The 19,074-nt window shown below is 40.6% G+C and overlaps 2 protein-coding genes and 1 long non-coding RNA gene across 6 annotated transcripts in view; 1 reads left to right on the top strand and 2 right to left on the bottom strand.

Moving 5' to 3' along the window:
* The window catches only part of LOC121474663 (homeobox protein aristaless-like 4), a 371,873-nt gene that overhangs the window by 350,908 nt on the left and 1,891 nt on the right, over positions 1–19,074 (top strand). For 2 of the 3 annotated variants that reach the window (XR_005983453.1, XM_041727707.1), the window contains one exon: positions 3,949–4,442. Coding sequence is in view for 2 of the 3 variants with exons in the window: in XM_041727707.1 (XP_041583641.1) it covers positions 3,949–4,012 (64 nt within the window). In the remaining variant the exon portion in view is untranslated. Of the gene's footprint in view, positions 1–3,948; positions 4,443–19,074 lie in introns of those variants that run through there. The other variant, XM_041727708.1, reaches the window with a different exon arrangement.
* Positions 2,040–14,140, bottom strand: LOC121474667. The gene is made up of 4 exons (XR_005983455.1): positions 13,963–14,140; positions 10,642–12,628; positions 8,112–8,251; positions 2,040–3,134 (listed from the first exon to the last, which is right to left on the bottom strand). It is a non-coding gene; the product is annotated as an uncharacterized LOC121474667 (long non-coding RNA).
* The window catches only part of TES (testin LIM domain protein), a 47,592-nt gene continuing 42,892 nt past the window's right edge, over positions 14,375–19,074 (bottom strand). For both annotated transcript variants that reach the window (XM_041727701.1, XM_041727702.1), the window contains exon 7: positions 14,375–15,664. In XM_041727701.1, coding sequence (XP_041583635.1) covers positions 15,476–15,664 — 189 coding nt within the window. In that variant the 3' untranslated portion in view covers positions 14,375–15,475. The remainder of the gene's footprint in view (positions 15,665–19,074) is intronic.

Below are 19,074 nucleotides of genomic sequence, written 5' to 3'. Positions count from 1 at the left end.
GGAGCTGCCATTTAATTACAAATACCAGCAGGTGGGGGCAGTCTTATGTAAAGATGTTTTCAAAATCTCAGATTCCAGTGTCCCCTCTTTTCGGAATTTCAGGCACACCTTACCAGGCATATCTCCCTGCATATGATACAAGCATTTTAAAGAAACATACCCCCAAACAAAAAAAAACCATATTGAGCAACCCGGAAACTCTCCAAACCCTGTCATTTTGCATTTTTATGGAGGCCTCACTAACTTAGATGTGATTGACTAAATCATTGGCCATTCGTGAAGGCTCTCAAATTCTAGGCCCTCTCCCCTTCCAGGGGGCTGAAGGTTCGCACCTTCTAATCATACGGCTGGTTCCTCTGGCAAACTCAGGTGTGATTGAAAGGGGTCTCTCATGAACGAATAACTGGAGACACCTTTAGCTCTCTCCTCTCTCATCACCGGGGGGAATCCAAAGGGTTTCAGGAGCTCTGTGTCGTGAACGGGATGAGGACCAAGTATGCATTTCTTCTTGTAAATCACACTATGACCACCTTGCACCCCCTTTCCTCCTGGGTCACCTACACTCCTATTAATGAGCCCCTTCCAGTGTTGCCTTCCTCCCTGAAATCTGCTCCGCTCTCATCTCCACCCCCTTCACGCATCCCCTCTGCTGACAATTACTTGCCTCTCTCCCCCCTCTGGTGAGCTTCTTGAGCTCACTGGCTCCTTGCACACCTTGCACATCTCGTAGTCTTTTGGTAAACTCTGAGTGATTGATTGTCGAATAACTGAATGAACACAAATTTGATGTTTTCTACATATTCACGAGACTATTACCTGGTGAATTTGCTGATATCAGCTCTACTTGGGTGACCATTTCGGACTATTGATAGTGAGAGGACTTGTATCAAGCCACAACTGTAAGTCTCTAACATAGTTTACTTATGATTAATTTTCCTTTTCTCGCATCACTAACCTTTATTTGGAGATGTATACTACAAGGTATGTGAGCAAAATAGCTGAGTTGTTTCTTTTAATATTAACCCAAATCACCAAGTATCAGACTTATTACCATTTGTAAGATTTATGAAGTAAAAAGGTAAAATCATTTCATTGCCTTGTAACCAGAGAAAACTTTGGGGCATGTGTACATTCTACATTTCTGAAACATGATTTATTCTCTATAGTTTGGGAGACTATGTGAGTTTGATACAGTTAGCTTTTATTTTATTTTGTAAATTTATTTTTTATTGGTGTTCAATTTGCCAACATATAGAATAACACCCAGTGCTCATCCCATCAAGTGCCCCCCTCAGTGCCCGTCACCCAGTCACCCCCACCCCCCCGCCCACCTCCCCCCCCTTTTTTTTTTATAATTTTAACATTGTTTTAATCAAGTAATGTAGCTGTTTGAAACAGGAAATTTTAAGAGCATCAAATAGATCAAAGTGAAGGATTAATTTATTAGGATAGCCTCTATGGATAAAACTTCTATTCCGTGGATTTGAATTCCATTGGAAGTTTGGCACCAGACTGTATGCTAGTCTAAGCCAAAATTTTCTCTTTAGTGTTTAGAAGCCCCAAACAGGTTTTCAGGTTAAAAGAAAAAAAAAAACTCCCAAACTTACAGAACCTCATTAGCTTAACATTATGTTGAATGCAACTTGACTTGGGTCATTCCTATCTCCCATAGAATTTTAGATGAAAGCAAATTGGCCTATGGCAAAGAATCTGCAACCTAAGTGAGATGTAAATTTATAAAAATTTCATCTCTTTGGTGTGACAAAACACATTCCCTCCAAAACACCATCCCTAGTTTGTTTCCCAGAGTTAGGAGTCTCTCATGGTCTGTCTCCCTTTCTGATATTTCCCACTCATTTTTTTCTCCTTTCCCCTTTATTCCCTGTCTATTATTTATATTCCCCAAACGAATGAGACCATATAATGATTGTCCTTCTCCGACTGACTTATTTCACTCAGCATAATACCCTCCAGTTCCATCCACATCAAAGCAAATGGTGGGTATTTGTCGTTTCTAATGGCTGAGGAATATTCCATTGTATACATAGACCACATCTTCTTTGTCCAGTCATCTTTCCATGGACACCGAGGCTCCTTCCACAGTCTGGCTATTGTGGACATTGCTGCTAGAAACATCGGGGTGCAGGTGTCCCGGCATTTCATCGCATTACAGTTAGCTTTTTGTGCAAAGTCTAAGCTATAATTTATGGCTATAGCCATAAATTTTCCAGTTTTTCCATTCATCCAAAAACACCTTCACCAGTCTTTTCTTTTTTCATCTAAGGTGTTTGGGTATTTTATGAGATTAAGAAGAAAGAAGATTTGGTTAGCCTGTCTAGTTTCCTTGAAATGAAATGAAACTTAGAATTTGATAGCTGGTCTTAATTCATCTTGCCAGATAAGTGTGTTTTGCTGATAAGTAAACCTATTCTCTTCAACTTAGCATAACCAAGTGAAGAAATATGGTGGGGAATAGTGTTCTCATGTCTGTCCTGACTTTTAAAAACAGACCTCTCTTGTAATATCCTTGAGCCTTCTTGCCTTGAAAGATGTGACCCATCAGACTTTAAATTTGTTCAACAGAACTGATGGAAGTCTTTGTCTGGCAACCGTGCACCTCAACCACACGTCTTTCCACTTTAGTTCTCCAAAGGACAGACGACTTTTATTACCTGAACAGGAACACTGAGTCACACAAAAGGGTCAAAAACCAGATTCTTTCCTAAATCAGGGACCTCAGAGCCTGAACGTGTGCAACTTGGGCCCTGTCCTTTTGGAGGCGAACTTTTCCATAGCAGAAGAGACATCGTGATTTTTCCGTATTGCGCTCCAAATTTCTTGAGAATGTGCTTGAAGAAGGATGTTGAACTAAACTCTAGATTTCTGTCTTCTATTTCGAATACATTCCATGCAGATTATGGCACAAGTGTAGGGTATACCGCTCAGCCTCCCACACGCTATGATTCATGCGGAAACCCCTTTTACCGGCTGCCAGCAACTCAAGAGCTTGGGCTAGCAGAGTTTGAGAGGGCACGGATTCAGTGGGAGCTCGGGCTGGGCAGGAACACAGTGTGCATTCCGGGTTGGCACAAGTGCACAGTTTACGATTGCAAAGCAAGGCAGGGCTGCTGATGCTGAAAAACAGTCAAGGAGGCTAATAAATACTTGGTAAATGAGACCCCAAAAGTGCACAGTTTCTCTCTTTTTCTCTCTGCCTTTCTTCTCCCTCTCTCCTCTTTCTCTCTCTCTCCTTTCCCTAATATGTTTTCAAAGCTGAGACGTTAACTGTAAATGTTCCAAAGTCCCTTACTCATTGTGCAACCAGCAAGCTGCTGGGTTGCACGCAGCTAGGTCTGCAGCTACATACTGATCCCCTCTTAAACTTGTAATGCTGAAGTATGTGCCGGTTTGAGTCGGCATTACCATACAAGGCAGCTCTGGATTCCTCGTGGTAACCTTTTATTACTCTTTTTAAGTTTCCCAAGCACTGCCAAATGGCTTGAACTTTGTAGAATGATTATAAACTTTATAAACATAAACCTCTGATTCCGCTTTGAAATCTGTTAGAGAATGCCAAAATCATATTCACAATGCCCATTTCAAAAATCAAAGACCCGGAGTACTAATTTTGATTACTTCAGGCCTAGAAAACATTCGTCGGTCCTGTTGGACGGTAGATAAACAGGCCTTGCAACAGCTGAGCTGGTTTTCAGGAGGATCATACAACCCAGAAACAAAGGCTGGGCTGCACAGCGAGCCTGGTGTCTGGGTTGTTTGTACAAGCCTCAGATATTTAGAAAGCTGCCCCTTTAAAATCTCCAAAACATTTGCTAGAAAACTTCATAATGTAAGTATGTTTCCCTTGGCACCTCAGCAGGGCAATCCTTGTTTTCAGCTCAGAATATGAGGGATTTGGTTCAGAAACAGAAAGAGTTTTGTCTTTAACAGGCTGACACGGGGCTGCTGCTGGTTGCGTGACCCAGAATCAAAGCAACGTGGAGCAAGTCTATAAGGAGAGAACTTTCTCTAAAAGGTGGGCTAAGTTAAAGCAAATGTGCACAGAAGAAATCCCTGTGGAAGGGCCAACAAGCAAAACAAAAAAAAATTTTTTTTTGATGGCCTGGTATAGTTTATATGAGAGGGAAGAGACATGTGGTCAGGATGGCAATACGGTGAAGTAAGAATTCAGAGTTTGAGGCTGGATTGACAAAGTTCAAATTCCAGTTCTTCTGCTTCCTAGTTTTGTGGCCTTGGTCAAATTGCACAGTCTCGTTGTCCTCAGTTTCCTTATCTGTAAAATGCTATAAAACCTACCTCCAAGGGAGTGAGTGCATCTGTACAGAGCTTTTAGAACGATGGCTAGCTCTGCTGTTCAAAAGAATGGGAAGGGCAGTTTAAAAATTTTTTTTTTTAATTTTTATTTATTTATGATAGGCACACAGTGAGAGAGAGAGAGGGAGGGAGAGAGGCAAGAGACACAGGCAGAGGGAGAAGCAGGCTCCATGCACCAGGAGCCCGACATGGGACTCGATCCCGGGTCTCCAGGATCACACCCTGGGCCAAAGGCAGGCGCCAAACCGCTGTGCCACCCAGGGATCCCCTGAAGGGCAGTTTTAAAAAGAGACTGACTAACAATGAACTTGGTTTAAAAGAGTGTTTCAGCCAAAATTTGCTCTCACGTTATATACAATGCTTGCCCCACGGGTGCCTGGGTGGCTCAGGGGGTTTCTCGAGTGCCTGGTGGCTCCGTGGGTTAAGATGCTGCCTTGAGCACGGGCCACGATCCTGGGGTCCTGGGATGGAGCCCCACGCCGGCTCCCCGCTCGGTGGGCTGCTGGCCTCTCCCTCTCTCTTGGCCCTTGACCTGACTCGTGTTCTCTCACTCATGCTCTCTCTCTCTCTCAAATAAATAAATAAAACCTCCCAAGGAAAAAAAAAATGCTTGCCCCAACACTGACACACACCTAGGAAGGGTTATTCGACAGCTAGGAACCCCTCCTTTGGTAAAATGCAGATGAAGTACTCCCGACAAAGGCTCTAGGACCCTCCTCCTCCAAAGGCCTTTTGGCTAGAGAGAAGTAAAGACATTCCTATGTTTCTTTTATAAGAAGCAAGAATTCTCCTCAGCCTTCAGTAAGGGCACTGACCCCCCACCCCCCCAGGCAACCCCTTATAGCAGGGCCTTAGAGGGTGTCCTGGCTCTTAGGCCACCATAGGGCAGAGGGGAATCCTTAATAAATAGTCAATGGTGATGGCGATTTTGCAGCAGTGCCTTACGGTTACCTCATAGATTTTGCAAAACTGCACAGGGTATTTTCTGATATTGGAAAATACGGGGTATGGTGGCTTTTGGTTAGATACGGTGAGGGGTGGAAAATCAGTTCAGAATGAAAGTACTTTATGTTGCTGTGGTCCTACATGGTCCTCCAGCTTCTCTTCCCAGCCTCTATTTTAAGTCCATTAGCAAAATGTTGTTTGGAACAAAGAAAGAAAGAGAAGATGTGGGGGGGTGGGGGAAATAATGTACCATGTGCCTTAGTTAAGCAGGGCTGCCCAAACCCTCATATACCCCCTTACAATTCACTCTTTTTTTTTTTCTTTTTAAGATTTTATTTATTTATTTGAGAGAGAGAGAGAGAGAAATCACAAGTGAGAAGGGGCAGAGGAAAAGGGGTAGGAAGAAGCAGACTGAGCAGGGAGCCCAACACAGGGCTCGATCTCAGGGCCCCGGGATCATGGCCTGAGCCGAAGGTAGATGCTTAACTGACTAAGCCACCCAGGCGCCCCACAATTCACTCATATATGCTTAATTTCATCGAAGGTATGATCCTTACATGGTATAAATTGCAATTCAAAGGAAGTAATTCATTTTCAAATGTGAGAAAAATGATTATAAGAAATTGGGTAAATAACTGATTATGAATAGTATCACATACCAGTGTTCTCTGATAAATTCTGAGTATTGACAAACCTCCAGGCTAATCTCCATATTTTATCCCTACTATTCCATGGATCACAGTGGATTAAACACTTATTTCCTTTATAAGATACGAGATTGCGAACTTCTGGAGGGGCAAAGCCTGTATTGGACATAGTTTTACATCCATAGTACTTGGGAACTTGGGGGTGATTAATCAGTCCCCTCTCAATCTACCTTAAATAAATGATTTTTATTTCACAGAACTTGGAGAATAAACAAGGCCCTGTGTTCTAAATTCTTTCCCACTGAATCCTTAGCAGCCCTGAAGTGTTTCTCATCTTGGCAACTGGAGGGCTAAGGATTCCGTTTGTCTAGCATAGGAATTCAAGAACTACGGACTCCCAGTAGGAATCCAGGCCTTCCTTTTGCTCCCGCACTGTGATCCTAACCTCCAGAATGTGCTGTCTTGAAAAACAGTATACACCAGGTTTTCCGAGTCAGGGTTATTATGAATGTTCCTTAGGTTTATAAACTCCACAGATGGAGTTTATGGACTTATGTTTATTAAGACTGCACATTTATATAAATCTTTAAGCAAAGGGAGAGGAAAGGCAGATAAAAGGATGAGTTAGTATCTTAAGTAGGATGTTTGTATAAATAACATTTTGTAGCATAGGGAGTAAATTCACGTGTTTTGCAGGAATTCTCCTTTTATGTATCAACTAATTCTGTACAACAGGTCTTCCAGGTACCAGGGCTGCATGACAAATTACCCTCAAGTTCTGTGGCATAAAACACCCATTAATTATGTTCATGGCATTTGTGGTTGGGAATATGGATAGGACGCAGTGGGTTCAGCTTGTCTCTGCTGACACTGGGGGCTTCAGCTGGAAGACTCGAGACTGGGGAATGGAATCATTTGGAGATTCATTCACTCGTGTCTGGAAGTTGATGGTGGCATTGGACAGGGAGACTGAGTTCCTCTCCATGTGGACTTCTCCACGTGGAATCTCCAAGTGGGCTACTTGGGGCCTCCTCAAAGAATGATGACTGGGCCCCATCCCTTGCTATAGGCTAGAGAGGTCACACTTGTTATGACCCAGTCTAGGAAGGCGTGCTTGCCACATTCTGTTCATCCTAGTAGTCACAAAGTCCCCCTCAGGCGCAAGGGGAGGGAAGATAGATTCCAGATGGTGAGTGGCAAGGTCCTGGAAGAACATGTGAGACCACAAATATTACTAGGGCTATTTTTGAAAATGCAGTCTGCCAATAGGGATTGATGTTCCCATTTTATGGATGAGAAATTGAGACACAAACAGGTTAAGTGGTTGCTCAGAACTTTCGATGTCTATCGTACCAAACAGAAGTACCAAAACTACTAGCATAATTTCTAATTCTTCAGTAAAGAGAAAGTATAGTAAACTTGTCTTAATTTTACCCCGGAAAAATAGAAAGTGACATGAAAATCATTTCGAAAGTATCACTGGCATATAGTCACATTTTGTAAGGAGATTAGGACCCTTTTTTGTCAGCTAATATGAGGTGCCAACATAACGTGTTTATTGGTATCTTTATCTACATATCTGGCCAGTTTTTCCTGAGATTAGGCTTTCAGGTTCCAAACTATACCCTACACCTGCCTCACACAACATATTCCAAAAACATTCATTTTTTTCTCTCAACCTACCTCCTCCATAAAAGTTTCCATTTCTGTCACTGCCATTCCTCCAATTGGCAGGAATGTGGTTTGGGGGTTGTCCTTGACTCCTCCTATCCTTCAATCACACTGTGACCAGGTATTTTGGACTCGAGTTTTGCAGTGCTTCTATTTATCTACCCACTATTTTAGGAAGACAATGAAAATAACCTGTTAATTAGAGACGATATTTCAATATCTGAGTGACCTTAGGATCATTTCTATCGTCTCCTTTCAGGAACAGGTTGTCATTCGTCTAATTTTCTGTTTACCTGCTTGTCTTCCCCATGATCCTATGAAGAATTGAGGGCGGAAGTTTTATCTTATTCGCCTCCAGTTTCCCAGTATCTCAGTATAACAATTGACCTAGTCAAGGCATGTTTGTAGAATTAGTAAATGATCTGCTTTATTTATCTCTACTAGTTAAGAAAGGTTAACCTCATGAAAAACAACCCTAATCTCAGTGGCTTAGAACAATAAATGCTTACTTCTTACCTACATCATGTTCCAGTGTGCAGCAGTATGGAGAAGGCTGCCTCCTTTATCTCTTGGCTTCACCATCTCTTTGGGAATCTTGAGTTTTAAGGGCCACGCCTAGAGAGCTCCTGCAGTGGATGCTGGGAAATACAGCCTCACTGGAGATAAGTTCGGTTCAATAAATATTGATTGATTCAATAAATAAATACTCAGTGAGTGCATAAATGAATGAAGCAAGCAATGGAGAGAAGTGGACATGGGGAGTGCAAGAGAAGAGAAATTTGGTAGGATCGAGGCTTAGGAGCCTTGTGGAGAGAGCAACTGGAGGTGTAAGGATTGCAGAAGGAGAGCAGAGGGAATTTTAGTAAGTATTGCTGAGGGCAACTCTAAAATGATGATCCTTTATCATCATTTTGAAAAAAATTCAAGTAAATTTTTTTTAACTTACTGAGCCATATTTCTTCTACTGATCCATTTTTTAAAAAAAATTGACCAAATGAATTACCTATCAACTAGTAAAACTCTTACCATGGCTTATTCACATGTCACCTAATTCATTTTGTTATTCACCATTTCAGAGACACATATCATGTGTTAAGTGCTCTACTGGGTTCCAGGGAAAATATAATGAATAATATATTCCTGCACTCCATTAGGGTAATGATAAAAGTAAAATGATAAAAAAAAAAAGAAAAAGAAACCACCTTTGTGGGAGCACAGAGAGTGGGTCACAAACTTAGTAGGGTGTGAGAGTGTCACGGGTCAGCTTCTCACAGGTAGCTCGCTACCTTTGCAGTCATGGATGTATGAAGGAAGTTGCTAACTTCAAGAAACTATAAGCATTTAGGTATAGCTAGATGACAATGTGTATGTATGGACTGTTCGAGAAAGAGGCTGGATCCCTATTAGATTTTTAAGTAGGAGAACAGAAATTCCATCTTTGTATTGCACTCCGGGAGGAGAATAGGGAATGGATCAGCACAGTGTTTCTCAGAGTGTGGACCCAGATATTCAGCATCAGCATCACCTGGGAACTTTTTAGATGCAGATACTTAGGCCCCACCTAAGACCAACGGAATCAGAAACTCTGGGGAGTGGGGCCCAGGAATCTGTAGTGAACAAGCCCTCCAGGGAGGTTGCTGCACACTAAAGTTTGAGAACCACTGAGTGAGCATGAGGGTGAGAGGGTGAGACTTATAGGCAGGAAGGCCTGATAGGAACTTACGATATCCCTGGTGAGAAACGGTGAGGTCATCAACTACAGTGTTGGGTATAGTATTGGCAGAGACGGGTTCAAATAGAGGCTTCGGATGGTTAGATAAGTCAGCATGGTAGGGAAACCAAGGAATAAGATATAAGGAGAGGGAGCCTTTGACAGAGGAAGTAACAATTACCTGTGACTGGAAATGGATCGTTAGATAGAATGAGATGGGGGCGGGGGGGAGCAAGTCAAGCAAAATCTAGAAACCAGTCATCGCAGGACCTGTAGCATCTCTTTCTGGGACTCCACATCATCTCTGGCCGTTCTCCGGCATCCTAAGAGATACCCCAAATGATGCCTGTCTCATCTCACAAGCCAACAGAAACCCCGAGCTTCAGAACTAAACAGCTGCCCAGCAACCCTATAGCCTACAGCTCAAGAATCTGAACTCTAATTATCCACCGTAGCGCCCCATAGATCCGGAGCTGTAAATAAGTATTCACCATAGTGTTGTTTGCCAACTCGACAGCCATTACCTCTCTTCCTATATCAGCAAATTAATTTTGTTCTGGGGGATCATGCGCCCAGCCTTTAGGGTGTGCATTATGCTGGACTTATAAGTCAATCAAACCTATAGCTTCCCTTTTTCTCTGAGCGGGTGACCTAGTTCTAGAGCCAATGAAATGGAAGGGTAGGTAAGTCGGCCGGGGGCTCCTGGGAAAGATGTTTCTTCTTGTTAATTGAGTAAAATACCCTTTTGCCCCACCTCTGCTTTACACTTTGGGTGCTGTTATGTGAGGGACCGGCATTTGAATGAAAGGACAAACTTGAGGGATCCCTGGGTGGCGCAGCGGTTTGGCGCCTGCCTTTGGCCCAGGGCGCAATCCTGGAGACCCTGGATTGAATCCCACGTCGGGCTCCCGGTGCATGGAGCCTGCTTCTTCCTCTGCCTGTGTCTCTGCCTCTCTCTCTCTCTCTCTCTGTGACTATCATAAATAAATAAAAATTTAAAAAAAAATTTAAAAAAAAGAAAAAAAAAGAAAGAACAAACTTGAGAATGGCAGAGCTGGGAAATTAAAAGAGCTTGTTCTGAGTCAAATTCGGACTAGCCTGTGTCTTGCCTTTAAGCCACCCTGAGCTGTGTTTTTAGTTACTTACAGCCAAAAGCATTCCTAATTGATTACTCATTCCTCTCCAGCAAACTACCGGAACTAACCTTGGTATGTCTCTCTGCTCTGTTTACTCCAGGCATCTAGATTTTTTGGCCTCATTTGGAAATCTGATATCCATTCTGCTTTGAAAATCCCTTAATCTGGCCCCATCCCTTCCCACACTCCCTAACTTTACCTCCGTGTCCTCTGAATTCCAGCTTCTGTGAAGTGCAAACGCCCTGTACTCTCAACTGCTTCATCTCCTTGTTCCAACTGATAGCCAGGTTTCCGTCAAGGTCTCTGTTTCTTCTGGAGTATTTTCCAGTAGAAGCCAGTTGTTTTTGCTCTCATACAGGCATTCCAACGTGCCTCTGGTGTCAATGTCTTCCTCATGCTCTGTTGGTATTTCCACTAATTCCTTTTTTTTTTAATCCCCCTAACAGAATCACAGTTCTCTGAAATATTTATGTAGATAGCCCCAAACTTTACCACCTATTTCTACCCTTAGTTGTCATCTTCAACCAAATTCTAGGATACCCCTTCACATTTTCTGGTAGCTTTTGGCTTCGGATTCTTCTCTCAACCATTTTCCCTATTGTTATGCTTGGTGACTTCAACATATTTCTAGATGTCTATCCTACACTTGGGCCTATTATTTCCTAGACTCCTCAAATCCAGTGATTTTGTTCTCCATCCTACTCAGCTGTAACTGTGAGGAGAAGAGGGACAATCAGTAGGTGAAGGCGTCTAGACAATCAGAAGGTGTCTAGACTCCTAAACCCAGTCCTCCTTTAAACCATACCATGATGCCTTCACAGTCAGTACTTATGGGGCCGTCAACTCTAACGTCTCCACATTCAGTAATGGCAGACTCTAGTAAAGACAATGGGGTGAGAGTTGTTTTGTTATCATTGTCTGAAGGTCAAGATATTCTGGGGTGAAGTGTCATTGAAAAAAAAAATCAATAGTAGCCTTCATGAATGTCAGCATAAAATGCCATTCAAAACAAGTATCAAAGGTTAATGATATCTTGTTTTGAGTGTTTCAAAATACATCATGAAGTTAAATAGAAGCTACAATGACATGTTGTTCCCATGAAGAGACAGAATAATTAGCTAAAGCTATTTTAATACCTGATAAATATATGAAAAAAAAGACTCAACTAATCAAGCAAGTATGTGTTTCAGGTTATGTACACCCCAGCACAGTGGGTCCTTTTCGTATCTGTGAGTATTCAGTGCAATCATCAAAGTTGTCGTTGAGCATTTAAATCAGAAGTTAGGAAGAAGGGCAGGGCATATCTAGTAAGAATCTGTGGTAAAATGCTGTTTTATGGAGATGTTGACGGAGTCATAAGTTTTCTGAGGAATTAAGTGAATGCCCAGAAGACAAGTTCAGATATGCCAGGGCATCTTGAGACAAAGCCTTAATACTGATCTTGGGTTATGGAGTCTCTTTGGTAACCATGGTGAAGTTGGATGAGCTTAAACACTGCATGTTGGAAATTCCTTAAGAATGAGTCAATAATGAATCTCTTGCCGGTAAAATCGGGCTGAAATACTTCAAAGTCAGATTTGGAAATCTATGCTTGAAGATTTCAGAGTCACAGAAGTTTTAGCTAGAGTCTATCAAAGTAAGAAACCTCACAGGCCCTCATTTCAGAAAAAAATAAAAATCTACAAGTAAGAAGGCTAGTGTTTCTCTTAAGTAACTCGTATTTCTCAACGGGATCAAATAACAGAAATCCACCGATTTTTCAAAATTATTACTGTATCCAAGGGTTACAAGCAAAATTCTTCTGCTAGAGATGAACAGGATATGTGCAGTTTCTGTGAATGAGTTCATGATTAATCATTCTTACATGTCCTATTCTTCCAATAGGATGATGAATGTATTATTACCTCACCTCACTATTCTTCAACAACTGATGGGTCAAAATCTTTTGAACTTCCTGAGTCAGGAAAGAAACCCCCTGTTCTCCAGTACCCACAGCAGAGTAGGGAGTAAGAGAACCACCCATAACCTTTTACCTTTTAATGTTCAAGATGGTGGCTTCTGCAGGAGGGAAAAGGACGTCTCTTACTCTCTGAGTGGTTCATATTCTGATATTCTCTTCCTCCCAGTCTAGTCCTTCCAGAGTGAATGTCTCTCTACTGCTAACTGCGTAGACATGGTTGTTAATGCTTTCTATATTGAGTACGGAAACGATACACTCTACCTCTGGAAATTAGAACTTAGATGGGATTTGGATGATAGAGATTTATTTCCATTTATTGACCCTTGAGAAATTAGCAAACAAAAGCCAATATCTACTTTTGAAGGAAAGCAATGCATGGATCCAGATAAAAACAGTCATTTCTTCCCTTTCTTTTTTCTTATTGCAAGGAGAGGATTTAACATTGGTCCGTGTACCAAGAAAACCATTGGTTAGAATGATGACAAATCAGAACGTAAAGTCATAGTGGGGAGTGAGAGGGTGAGCCTATCCTAAATGCTGGAGGAAAAATAAATCTTAGAAAATCTGTAACCATTTTATTCTTTTGTTATAGGGCAAAGTATTCAAAGAATTAAAAAAAAACCTGATTAACAATTAAAAATAGCGCTCATTCCCTTGCATGACATACAGTTCATTACAGTTCATTTTCTTGACCAAATTGAAAATAATTCAGGGTAAAGTGTTAAACTCAGAAGCTCTGTATTTCCCAGATAAAGTACTTTTCTTTTAGGAAATCTCTAACATGTATGCAATCAGTGCCTTGAATAGTGAATGTTGGATTTGGTGAATTTTGGGGGGCCTCTGGCATCCCCAAAACATCCTGATTCTACCTCAGTCCCAGGAATGCTGTGCAGGCGGCCATGCAGAGTGGCCGTGTTAATATGCAGGGGAATTGTTTCAATTTATTCCCACCTAGGGATGCCTGGGAAAGTTAACTTGTCTAACTCTGTGGAAAAAATGCTATCGAAAATATATTTGTTGCCATTGAGATAAGAGTAAAAAGAGCAAGCATAAAGTGGTATTTATAGACAATGATGGACATCTGTGATATAAGCATTTAAAATTGTATGCAAGATTAGATTACTTCTTTAGACAAGGTGACATGTGTTCAAGACACTTTTTCGTGGCTGAGAAAGGCGTAGTGCAGAAGGAATAAATGGGCCTATGTGTGTTAGTGATAGTGTGTGAATGGTGGGTGGGAAGGGGTATGGAATTTAGGAAAAGCAGGATCAGCCAAATAATCATGAGCTGGGAAAAAAAAAAAATCCAAAGCAAATTATTCTGAGTATGTGTCATAGAAAACCACTACTCCCACTATGACAGAAATACTTCAGGCTGGGAAAAAAGAAAAGGAAAAGGAAAGACATCTCATGATCTGTTCATACTGGGAAGAGTTAATCTACTATCACCCCACACTTGCTTTCTTTTTCACAATAGGTAATCATGAAAAAAAATTGTTAGAAAAGCAAAAAAACAATTCAAGTACGAGTAATATTTGTTAGATTCACCTCGAAAGGATACAGCTTACCCAAACTTCAGTTAAAATGACACGTATCTTTTCTGAAAGACAAAACTGCATGAACTTAAATTTGTTGTTTGCAGGTCATGATCTCAGGGCCTTGACATTGAGCCCCGCGTGGGGCTCTGCGCGAGTGTGGAGCTTGTTTTAGGTTCTCTTTCTCCTCTCTCTGCCCCTCCCCACTCGTGCTCGCTCTCTCTCTCTCTCTCTCTCTCTCAAAAAAAGGTTTCATAAAATGTAGCCCCCTTCAGCATAATGAAAAGCCTAATTTCCTGTCTTGTCAGAAACAGCTTTTTATTTTTGTTTGAGGCTTTACCCATGGAGACATCGCCCCCTGCTGCGACAAATGCTCAATTGCAGAAGGATTTTTTCTTTCCTCAAAGGGAAAGGATATGAATATAAAAGGCACAACTGTTGAAGTGAAAGAGACTTTATTTTGAATATACATATCATTCACTCATTTACTTCATTCAGTTTCATTTTTATAGTGCATAGCTATGTATTGAAGTATACAGGGAAAAATAAAGATTAGAAATATCTAAGGATGGAAGTATACAGGCAAAGAAGACATTCGATACATCCCCTTGAACAGGCTTAGAAGCACCATATGACAGTATCCATTATAATAGAATAAATTCATGCAAAAAAAAGTCCATCCAAACCATGGTAGACAAGTGCAATCATGACAAGTTACAGTTTCTCGGGTAGAAACAGTATACATATTCTTTGGATTAAAAACATAAATGAATGGCTTGGCTTTTACGTCCAAGACAGAAATCATCTACAGAAGTAAAAAAAGAAGAAAAAAAAAAAGTGGATGCCACATGTGACAATAAAGTATTTAAGGCCACGGAGAGAGGTCATCAGCTTACAAAGAGAATGCTGAGAGGTAGGGCAAGTTTAAAAAAAAAAAATAGGGAAATGCGATAAAGCCACCTCTGCCTAAATGAGAAAAGAGCAAATGCAAAGCCATCAGAATGATAAGAGCTCTCTGTACTCTGCTTTCTCTTCTCTCTGTCAGAAGAACTCACTGAGTATCACTACAAAGTTCAGTGAATAAGATAAGGCAATAAATGTAGAGCCTTGGCATTAGGGCAAGTTTAATTTCCTTTCATTTCACACAAGGGAGGAAAAAGAGCATAGAGCTAGCAGTGCGCATCCTTCCGTTCAGCACACTAATTTTAAGTGTTCATATATACCGTCTGTTTGGCACAGGGGGATAGGCATATGAAGATTAATTAAATCCAAGCTTCCACCTCCAAGATTTTATATGTGGAAAGCTAGGGAAAGATAACATTCTTTACTGTTTTAAAATTCAAATGCTTAAAGCAGGTTCTAAAAATTGAGATGAAAAAAAAATTGATGAGGAAAAACAGCAAAGAAAGATACTAAGCACAATCTCCTGGTTTCCTTTACAGTTTCTTTTTTTCCATTTATTTTTCCAAATTGCATTTTACAGTAGAAATGCAGACCACTTAGGATAGCTACGACTCAATATTGCTTGGTGCTTTCCTCTTAAGACATCATCTTCTTACACTCCACTGAACAGAAAACCATGCCTTCTACTGGCATGAACTTCTGCCCAATGAGACACTTGCTGCAGCAGGAACACAAAAAGCACTCTGTGGATGCATGCCAGCTGAAATTGTTATAGGTCACCCGCTGCACTTCAGGATCGATGGCATTGTGGCATCCTTGGCATACCTGTTAAGTCGATTTCACAAATAAGAGGATGAGAGGTCAAACTGTGATGGTGACATTTTCATGGCTGAACAAAAACACATTTCTTTCAGATGGTAAATTAAACTGAGAATGACCCCCTCAGAAACATGTAACTGAGAGTGGCCCTCTAGCTAATCTCATTAGCCAGCGACTGGTGGGGGTGGGGGTGGGGGTGGGGGTGGGGTGGTCCTCATGCTGAGCACTCTGAGAAATAACAGGTGAAAACCAAACAGGTGATTTGGTGCTTGTAGGGTATCCCCATGGTGTTCGAGGCAAGGTCCTAATGGCAAGTTTCAAAGCAGTTTTATTCCAATGTTTTCTATTAGACCGCACTTCAGCAATTATAAGAAGTTCTACATTTTTCCTATAATACTAAATGCTGCTGAAGATGTGGAACACCACGAACTCTCATTCATTCCTGGTGGGAATGAATGCAAAATGTGTAGCCACTTTGGGAGACAGTTTTTTTTCAGAAAACTAAACATACAGTCATCATACAATCCAAAATCATGCTCCTTGGGATTGACCTAAAGGAGGTGAAAACTCACACCCCACAAAAATTTGCACATTGATATTTAAAGAATCTTTATTCACAACTGCCAAAATTTGGAAGCGACCAAGATGCCCTTCAGTAGGTAAAGGGATAAATACACTGTGGTGCCTACAGACGATGGAATATTAGCCGGTGCTAAAAAGGTAGGAGCTGCCAAACCATGGAAAGACATGGAGGAACTTGAGAGGCACGTTGCCTAGTGAAAGAAACCAATCGAAAAAAGCAACATACGGTATGATTCCAACTCCATGACATTCTGGCAAAGACAAAACTATGGAGAAAATAAAAAGATTAGTGGTTGCCAGGGGTGGGGATAAGGAGGTGGGAGAGGACATTTAGGGCAGTGGAAATATTCTCTATGGCATTAAAATGATGGGTACAGTCATTTGCCCATTCTATACATAAATCCACAGAAGATACAACACCAAAATGAAGGTACATTCACCAAGAATGAAACTAAGGTGAACTACGGACTTTGGGTGATGATACGTGAATGTTGATTCATCCTTGGTAAAAAAAAAAAAAAAAAATGTAGCATTCAGGTGACTGGTGTTACAGTGAGTGAGGTTATATATGTGTAAGTGGAGGGGTTATATGGGAAATTGCTGTGTCTTCCTCTCAGTTTTGTTATAAATCTAAAATAGCTCTTAAAAATATGGTCTTAAAAAAAACTTTTCCTCACTAAAGCCTTGCAGGAGTAGTTTTACTAGTCTTACCTCTGACATATCACTAATTTCTACACAGTATGAAATGAAAATTATGTTCAAGATAATTAAGGACTCAAAAATACTGACAGTATTTGAGAATAATTAGTTTATGCTAAAAATATAACTTATAGCTAACTAGCTTCTGTTCTAAGTCATAATCTATGTATAATCTAATATTGTAAAACATTAATACTATGTTTTCTGTGCCATTCAGTGTATGTACAAAAAAACATATGGCCACACCCACAAACACATATATTTTTCTTCTTTAGCTGGACATATATATGAAGAAAATAAATGAATATAACACTCAATAATTTTGCAGAAAAAAAAAAAACAACTTCCCTATCAAAACTTCCAGAACACTAGACACTCCATAGGCCTTCTTGTTTGTGCAGGTTCTGAATGAATGTGACTACCTAAAGTTTTTAACTATTTTATAACAAGTGAAGAAAGATTGTCCTACACTACATGGAAGTGCCTAAGCTTCCGCACCTTTGGTCTTTTAATGTGATTGTCAGGGGTCACTGAGAGATGAAGGCAGGTCAGTCAGCCTGAGCCTCCTTACTTGAAAAGACCTAAAAACGTGGCTGTAATTCACTGGGAGATGTGAAGTGAGGCCTTGTCTACAAATACCCACATCAAACGTGCAATAGGCTTTCCATATATTTTTTAAGATTTTATTTATTTATTTTAGAAAGAGAGAGAGAAAGAGAGAGAGAGAAAGGCAGAGAATCTTAATCTTAAGCCCACGAGGGCTCGAGCTCACGATCCTAACATCAATGACCTGAGCTGAAATCAAGAGCGGGGCAGTTAACCGGCTGAGCACCCAGGCGCCCTGACTTTCCATACTTTTAGAGCCACGTGATTTCTAATTACAGAGATAATAGCTGCTTACTTCCCATGTTAGGTCAACTTAGTGTTTCCTGAGAAGCAACGGAGATAATCTCTCTCTATGAGCAATACCCTACTCCTGAATACAACAAAAGCGAATGTTTTAATTATAAATGTGCTCTTCATTTGTAGCTGTACCACGCAAGCAATTGCTTTGCATATATTCATATTTCGTAGCTTTATATTTAGAATGTTGTCCTTCGAAGTTTTCTGTGTTTCTTATATAATTTTTCAATATTTTAAACCTGTTTGTGTAAAACAGAAGCATTGCACTCTCAGTATTTTAAATTCTTTGCTTTTAGACTATGACTTCCCTTCTTTATCTCAGCCCTCTAATAAGACTTGTGGATCTTTTTATGTCTTTTGAAACTCATTTTTATTTGTGATTTAAAAAAAGCGATAACTACTATTCAACCATCTGTAAAATCAAGGAAATTGCTTAGGTTAAAAAAAAACAACCTAATGGATGCACCGAATGGTATAGGAATTTAGGGTTTGGGGTTTCATATAATTTAGTTTTGCTAATAAGGTGTCATTCATCGCAGAGTCTGACAGAGTCCTAGCTAAAATCTATTGCCCCTAATTGTTTATAAATCTGAAAGCTGCCTAGGCCTCATGGAGGGCCTGGGGATTATAGAATCCATCAAGGACAGGATGCGCTTTACCACCTTCTGCCTGACATTTGATTTTTCTGGGTTTTTAAACTCCTAATATTTCAGTTAGTTCTGATTTCCTTTAATGTCCCCTACTTCTTTTAGTTTATTTGTCTACACAACGTGAAGAAGCTAACAACACATGCTGTAGGGAGCTCTCTGGTGGGAGCTTCCTGTGAAGTCCTAGAGACGTGAATTCAGGGAGTGGCCATTTGAGACCAGAATTCCAGAGACCATGTAGAGAAAAAATGATTGTTTTTCCCACTATCCTCTTCCCAAGTTAATCTTTTTTCCACAGAAATGCCCTGTTTTGAGTTGACATCTTGTCTTCAGGTCTACAAATAATCTGTCTGTTTGAAGATTAAAAGTTCTAAGCAGATCGATGCCCTTAACTAACCAATCTTCAAAATTCATGACACCATTTAGTATGTGGCACGGATAACTCTTTTTGTTATTAGCTGGCTTATTCAGGCAATGGAGAGAGTTGTTCATTTTAATTTTAAAAAAAGGACAATGGTACATCTTACTGAGAAAGTAAACTTTCTAAAAGAAATCAGGCACTTTATAAAGCTAAATAATTTAAGG

Source organism: Vulpes lagopus, chromosome 13 (genome assembly GCF_018345385.1).
Source record: "Vulpes lagopus strain Blue_001 chromosome 13, ASM1834538v1, whole genome shotgun sequence".
Taxonomy (NCBI): Eukaryota; Metazoa; Chordata; class Mammalia; order Carnivora; family Canidae; genus Vulpes; species Vulpes lagopus.
This window is presented reverse-complemented; position numbering and strand designations above follow the sequence as displayed.